The following is a 7,500-nucleotide window of genomic DNA, read 5'->3' as shown; positions in this document are numbered from 1 at the left end:
AGTGAGTTACAAGTGACCTATATATATATATATATATATATATATATATATATATAGTACACAAACACACACACACACACAAATTCTATATACTAAAATTGTTATATATTAAGTGTCCCTATGTGAATACATTATAGACAATCATTATAGACAAAGACCTTCAATATGAAGAGCATCTAGATGTTCTGTTCTTTATTCATCTGTTATTGCAAGTGTGTGTATGAGCGACAATGGGCGTTATTTTAGGATTAAATAGTGGACTTCAAATGACGAATGATGTGAAATGATTATTGGTTTATGACGGTTTTGTGCTGTCGATGATGGCTGGCAGTAAAAGTGTGTCCCGCTGTTGAACAGGCCGCGGGGAAGTACAGGCAACAGGGGCGGAATTACATCGTGGAGGACGGTGACATCATCTTCTTCAAATTCAACACGCCCAATCAGCCAAAGAAAAAGTGAGATCATCATCATCATCATCATCATTAAACCCCGGTTGCGGATTGGATGGACTGTACCAAGTTCAGAATGGGGATTTTTTTTTTGTTGCTTCGGATATGAGGAGTAATTGAGTTATTCACGACTCTTCTTTACTTTTGGCTTTGGAACATTCAGACCCACATACACACAGACACGCACACACACACGCCAGAGTGTGTTTTGAGGCAAGATCTGAAAGTCACCAAAAGTCTGGTCCTTTGGCGCACACATGCTTCATGGTTCACAACAATTACATGGCTGCATTCAATAAAACCCTTACCCAGGCCAGATAACAGTGTGTGTGTGTGTGTGTGTGAGAGTTTGGAACTGTGGATGCTCATGAGTTCTAAAGAATATGCCTTTATAATCAATGAACGAGTAATGTTCAAATGCAGCAGATGTTTGTGCAGAATATGGAATGATTTCACAGCACTGTCATTAACTGCTAGAGTTCGTGTTTGCCGCTTATTTCAAACAAGCTAATTCCCGAACTTCCTTGAGGATATCAAAGGTCACACCACTGGAATTCTCCTTCTCAGGGTTTATTGTAACTGAATTAGTATGTTGTTATTATTATTATTAGTATTTTTTTTTGTAGTGAAACAAACACCTGCATACCCTGTAAATCACTCAGAGGTTTTATTCGGAGAGGCTGATTTGGGGTCTTATTTGTAGGAGCAAGTGGTGTGTCGGACCCACAAACCAGCTCCAAATCAATACATGTGAACAGAGATTCCAGAGTATATATTATAATATCAGAATAACATGTCTTTATCCTCTGGTTTATAGACACACATAACAGAACTCTTTGCCTGCTAAACATCTTGTGCATCTTCAGAATTATTCCAGCAGAGGGAGACAGTATTTTACAGTTTGCAACCACTGACCTTCTTTAAACCAGGTCAGGACTGTAGGACGTTTGCCCGGCTTCCTTTGCCCTAAATACTCATTCAAAGTGTCTGATTGTTGACAGAGGGCTCAGCAGGGTTTTTTTTTTTTTGGTGCATATAAGATTAAATATATCTTAGAAAATCTTGCCATTCTATATGGCCAATCCACGTTACTTTTTACATTTACAGTGGACCCTCTTTGTAAGCTGGGCGCTTCCAATCTTAAATCACAATCTTTTCACGTTAGATGTTATTGGCAGTCATGAAGTTTTGGAGAACATATGAGTCGGATATACTCAGCGTGATAATTCTGTTTAAAGTTTATATACAGACCAGCGCTGTTGAGCAGCGATGGCGCCAGAAGCTCACAGCAGATAAGTGGTCACGAAATCTCGGTCCATAATCTTTGTTTAAGAAGTATATTAATCATTGTCAAAAGATTCCAGACCTAATAATATTCTCTTGGACTCGTCCTTAGTCCCTTCATTGGCTTACTATACAATTGCAGTGTTCATATGGGTGAGTACATGTCTTAAACAAAACGCCAAAAAACGGACAGATCTCGGTTTTCGTTCAGGGGAAAATACCTACTTTACGCTCTCTGACGCAAGCCCCAAAAACTAATATCACATGATAGTTAAAGTACCATCACATTTCAGTTTTGTTATCCTCGGGACGTCTTGAATTTGCCTATGACTATTTCCACTAAATCATGTGTCAACTTATCTGAAATACAGAAAGAGAAACTAAAGGGAATTTTTGTGTAGGAAATCTACGCTCTGATGGAACAACAACAAAGGCATGGACGACTGAACTGCTAACACCGCCATCAGCTGAGTTTGGATTGGTCGTGGCATTTTTTTTTTTTATTGGGAACAAAGTTACAACCTATGAGTTTGTTTCCCCCCTTCACTCTCGTGCTGCGATATTCCCTGTTATTCATGAGCCAGTAACCTACGTTTTGTTAGATAATGGAAAAAAAACTTGCTCGAATGTAATGGAAAAACAGGCGCATTTTTAAGTTTGAATACAAGTCTGCGAGTATTGCGCTCAACCATAATGGCCGCTGTGTTTCTACATTAGTTAACTGTTGTAGCCTAACTTCCTGGCATATGAGAACAATTCCAGTGCAATTTCCCTGCTATTTTGTATCCTCCAAACGAACAACAAACAGGAAACGCTTGTACCATAAAAGCGAAGGACAAGACGTCCGACCAGTAGCAGAGCGCGGAATCAGGTCACACAGCCAATCGTGTCAAAGAAGAACGGCGGGACTTCCGTTACGTGACGCAAATTTCACGGTCAAGCTTGGAAGCCCCACCTTTTGTGTTTCCCGCACCGTCAATCAAAATAGAAAAAAACGACTCGAATCTCCGATCACAGCCCGCCTTTGATTAAAACAATCATGTTTGGAGTTTAAATGAACAGATAATCTTCCGATTTTTACCTTTCACGCTATGACTGGTACGTAACACTTAGCCCGATCGAAGCACACTACCACCGGTGAGTTTGCACTACCATTAGCAAGCTAGCTAAGTCTTTAATCTTTCTCTCCAGCTATAGTAGTTGTTAGCTAGCAAGCTAGTTAGCTACACTTTAACAAAGTAAACATTTGAATTAAAACAATCTAACCATTTAAAAGCGACGAGAGTACATGTAACCTTCGGAAGTAAACGAACTTTTCAGCAGTTTGTCGGGCATTCGTGTTATTGTTGAGAGAAAAATCACTCAGGCAGAATTTGTTCTAGCTTTAGTTTTTCTCTCGTTGTGTCTATCGTAGCCCCAGAACAGCCAGCGAAACAGCAGGAAATGGCTGCCTTGGACGTGGACAGCAGTCAGAGCGACTTTCTGCAGCCCGCCAGCGGCGCCTCGGACCAGGTAATTCCCAATCCGTCTCTTTGCTTTTCGGTCGGCTCGCTTGCAAATGCGTTGTGTTTTGGTGCAGTTCACACGTTTTAAAATTTTGATGTTAGGGGGGGAAAACTCGAACACTTCCTGTGAGGCTACGGTCCTTACGGCCACCCACTTTCTTCCCCTTTAAACCCGCCCATTGTGGGTCGGACAGTCTCGCCACCGTCGCTTTGCCCGCTCTACCTGCGGTTATACCGGGTTACCCCCACGATAGGGGAGGACCCCAACACGGGAGGAAGCCACCACCCCCTCACGGTATCATGCTGGAACTCAAATATGCCTTGCAGCGGTACCGTGTTCTAGCAAACAACCTGACCTTGAATGCTGTAAATATGGTATTTAGGGGCGACCATTCGGTATTTTTAAGCAGTCTCGGTGCGTCTACTGGGTCTAAATGAGCATATTTAGGTGTTTTTGTGTAGGAGAAAGGAGGATTTCCAGCTCTGAACGAATTTCTTCAGTAATAATTGCATTTGAATGCATCAGTTCATAGCGATTGACAAGAGACAGTGTATTGACGAGAACCAGAAACAGGAACGTAGCTGTCCCCTCCTCTCATCAGCGTTTTTAAGGACTAAAAGGGCATTTGCTTTAAATTCTCCACACTTAAATAAGGCTGTTGTTTTATAGGTTACTTTGATTTTCAGCTCCTTACATTGTTCTTTGTATCGATTATCTTAAAGAAAAAGTCATTAGATGTTCATGTAACAATATTGTACACAATTAAAATCTGATCTTTGATGGAGTCGTTTATCTCTGCTGTGAATAAAAAACTAGTGTTATCTTTTTGAGCTCTTAATTGCAGAGAGAATAAGGAGACAGTTTAAAAGTCATGTGATCATAAAATATTTCTTTATTATTTTTTATCATTTGAAACAAAAACCAATCAGATTTTACACACATGACATCTGTGTAGTATTAACAGCTTGTTCCAACGTACAGCACAAGAGTCATTTTTACTTGCATTTCTTAAAAAAAGAAAAACTTCTGTTCTCTGACAGACAACTGACCTCACGTCCATCCAATTAACGGGCTCGTCTGACCGGTGGGAGGTACTGACACCGGTCACGACTGTGAAGGAGGAGCCAGGAGTGGTTCACATCCCCAGTGGTGGCATCGTGGGTGCCAATGGGCAGTATGTGGTACCTTTACAGACTGTGCCAGGGCAGACCCAGCCTGTATTTGTCACAGCGGGCACCGATGGTGCCAGTGCCAATGGGGTGCAGTACCAGGTCATCCCGCAGCTACAGGGCACCGACGGTACATCGCTAAGCTACTCCACGACCACCAGCGACGGCGCCACGCTTGGGACTGACATCATCCTCCCCGACGGCACTCAGAGCATCGCCGCGGCAACCAATGCCGGGGACCTCCAGGGCCTCCTGGCCCAGACCGGGCACGTCCAGCAGATCCCCGGCGTCTCGTTGGCCGGGTCGGGTTTTGGGGGTCAAGGTCAAGTTCTGGCCAACGTGCCAGTGGGCTTACCCGGCAACATCACGTTCGTGCCCATAAACAGCTTGAGCAGCGTAGACCTGGAGTCTCTGGGCCTGGCAGGGGCGCAGACTATAGCGACTGGCGTTACGGCCGACGGTCAGCTCATCATGACTGGCTCCGCTGTCTCCGCGACGGGAGAGACCACGGGTGAAAACGTCGGAGGGGACAAATCTTCCGAGCCGATGGCCGCCAACGACGCTAACGCTAACTCCTTTGTGCCAACAACCACCGCCACCTCCGTAGCATCCTCGCTTCCCGAGACGATAGACGGCACAGGGGTTCTGACCCAAGCTACAGCCGTCTCCGCGGGCCATCAGGACCCGTCCTACGTGCATCAGAACCACGCTCCCGCCGGGGAGCCCGTGGTCCAGCTCATGCCCGCGCAGCCCGCGGACGGTCAGACGCAGACGCTGCAGAGCGTGCAGCTGCTTAACGCCGGAACCTTCCTGATCCAAGCACAGACCGTCTCGCCCACGGGACAGATCCAGTGGCAGACCTTCCAGGTCCAGGGGGTTCAGAACCTTCAGAACCTACAGTTGCCGGCAGTGACGGGCTCGATGGCGTCGCCCCAGATCACGCTGGCGCCGGTTCAGACCCTCTCGTTGGGGCAGGCAGGCGCCGGAGGGGCAGCGGGTCAAATCCCCAATCTGCAGACGGTTACGGTCAATTCTGTGGCTCAGTTCCAACATGAGGAGAACACGGAGAGTCCCACAGGTAGAGAGAAGTTAACGAACGAGCATCGTTTTCTTACTTCATTCAGTCACGTTATGGCTCTGATCTGTTTTTGATGTGCGCTTAACTGCATTAACTGGGATCTGTGTTGGCGTTTTGAAATAACTTTAGCCCCTGACCCCTCTCTCTCTCTCCCTTTTTTTTTTTTTTTAGATATTCAGATTAAGGAGGAGCCAGACTCAGATGATTGGCAGTTGAGCGGCGACTCGACCCTAAATCCCAATGACTTGTCCCACCTGCGCGTGCGATTGGTGGAAGAAGACATGGAGGGAACAGGGCAGGAGGGAAAGAGGCTCCGAAGAGTGGCCTGCACCTGTCCCAACTGCAAAGAGGCTGGAGGAAGGTAATACACACACACACACACATACACACACACACACACATTCATACACACACACAACGTCGAGACCCAAGGGTGTGGTATCTGACATAAGTTGTTTACTGCCTGCATGCGTGTGTGTGTGTGTGTGTGTGTGTGTTCAGGGGCTCGAGCATGGGGAAGAAGAAGCAGCACATCTGTCACATCCCCGGCTGCGGAAAGGTGTACGGGAAGACGTCTCACCTGCGCGCCCACCTGCGCTGGCACTCTGGAGAGAGACCCTTCATCTGCTCCTGGAGCTACTGCGGCAAGAGGTTCACCCGCAGTGACGAGTTACAGCGTCACCGCAGGACACACACGGGTATAAATATACATATATATATACATACATACGTACATACAGACGCTCAGATACGCAGATGTGGAAGGAAACGGCTGCTTATCATCAGTGACCTTGTGTTCGTTGTGCATAAATAGAAGCTTAGGTAGAGCAGGGACACATGGCAGTTTTGTAAAATATCCTGGGCAAAACAAACAGTGACGGTTCAACGCGTGCGTGCGCGCACACACACACACACACACACACACACACAGAGAGAGGCCGTTTTGCTGCTGCGTCGTAGAAATGTGGACTGCCACGCTCTTGCTTTCGAGAACTGTGCAGTTGTTCGGTTTAAAATAAATCATTAACATAGTGTCACGTCTTTTCTTCTTTTGAAAGATTTTTGAAATATTTTTTTTGAAGTGCAAACACAAACGTAATACAAATATTAATGTTCCTGTGTTTGATTAAATGTTTTTTTTGTGCTCGATACCTTTTTGCAGGAGAGAAGAAGTTTGTGTGTCCGGAATGTTCTAAGCGTTTCATGCGCAGTGACCATTTGGCCAAACACATTAAAACTCACCAGAACAAAAAAGGGCTAAACTCCGCCTCTGGGACGACAGAAACCGCTGCCCCTGCGGATAGCATCATCACCGGAGGCGGGACCACACTCATCCTGACCAATCTGCAACAGGCTGGTACCCAGGACCTCCACACAAACTCCGACCTCCCCCTCCAACTGGTTACCGTGTCTGCCAGTGAGGTCATGGAGTGACCAAAAGACCCACACCCACTTTCACCGCTCGCTGGCTTTTCACTATCAATTTTTATATATATATATATAAAAAATATATATAAATATATATTTTAAAAAATGAATTATCCATTTATGTTCAATAGCAGTCTTTTTGTACAAGCAGGGCAAAAAAAAAAAAAATGACATTAACATTGTGGTTCCAAGTACTCACACTCACACACACACACACACACACACACACACACACACTCACACACACACAAACAGAGACATGTAGACAAATGTACACACATATACATACACAATGAAATGCCTTATTTTGTATCATACTCTTTAGTGTATAAAGTTGGAGTTGCATGTTGTTTTTACTTTTGCTTTTGCTTTTAATGTAATTGTTTCAGGGGTCAATGTGATTGTGAGCGTGAAAGTTATGGTACAGGGAAGAGAAATAAAAAGAGGGGGGAGGGGGTAGGTCAGTGTTTGTGTGTGAGTGGGTGCGTGTGTGTGCGTGCGCGCGCGCGTTCGCGCTTCTCTCTGTAGTAACGGGACTATCTAGTGTAAGACTATCTCTGTACGCATGGTAACAGGAGAGGAACAG

At 45.3% G+C, this 7,500-nt stretch overlaps 2 protein-coding genes across 5 annotated transcripts in view; both read left to right on the top strand.

Annotated features, from left to right (window-relative positions):
• ola1 (Obg-like ATPase 1) overlaps positions 1 to 759 on the top strand; it is an 8,231-nt gene extending 7,472 nt beyond the window's left edge. For all 3 annotated transcript variants that reach the window (XM_030782108.1, XM_030782109.1, XM_030782110.1), the window contains one exon: positions 358 to 759. In XM_030782108.1, the coding sequence (XP_030637968.1) occupies positions 358 to 459 (102 nt within the window). In that variant the 3' untranslated portion in view covers positions 460 to 759. The remainder of the gene's footprint in view (positions 1 to 357) is intronic.
• A 1,968-nt stretch (positions 760 to 2,727) lies between these two features.
• sp3b (Sp3b transcription factor) lies at positions 2,728 to 6,973 on the top strand. 2 transcript variants are annotated; one of them, XM_030781200.1, is made up of 6 exons: positions 2,728 to 2,831; positions 3,148 to 3,245; positions 4,280 to 5,486; positions 5,658 to 5,847; positions 5,988 to 6,184; positions 6,649 to 6,973. In XM_030781200.1, the coding sequence occupies exons 1-6, from the start codon at positions 2,825 to 2,827 to the stop codon at positions 6,918 to 6,920; spliced, it is 1,971 nt and encodes a 656-aa protein (XP_030637060.1). In that variant the 5' UTR covers positions 2,728 to 2,824; the 3' UTR covers positions 6,921 to 6,973. The 2 variants fall into 2 exon arrangements, with proteins under 2 accessions (XP_030637060.1, XP_030637061.1); XM_030781201.1 differs by having other exon boundaries at positions 2,728 to 2,870.
• Positions 6,974 to 7,500: the final 527 nt, after the last annotated feature.

This window comes from Chanos chanos, chromosome 8, assembly GCF_902362185.1.
Source record: "Chanos chanos chromosome 8, fChaCha1.1, whole genome shotgun sequence".
NCBI classification, from domain to species: domain Eukaryota; kingdom Metazoa; phylum Chordata; class Actinopteri; order Gonorynchiformes; family Chanidae; genus Chanos; species Chanos chanos.
Note: the sequence above shows the minus strand (reverse complement) of the source record. Positions and strands in the feature narration are given on the sequence as shown.

What these genes read in the sequence shown, in the direction of transcription:
- sp3b (XM_030781200.1), top strand. An exon ending in CCAGCGGCGCCTCGGACCAG is followed by an intron (nt 3,246 to 4,279) that starts GTAATTCCCAAT and finishes GTTCTCTGACAG; the next exon opens with ACAACTGACCTCACGTCCAT. An exon ending in GAACACGGAGAGTCCCACAG is followed by an intron (nt 5,487 to 5,657) that starts GTAGAGAGAAGT and finishes TTTTTTTTTTAG; the next exon opens with ATATTCAGATTAAGGAGGAG.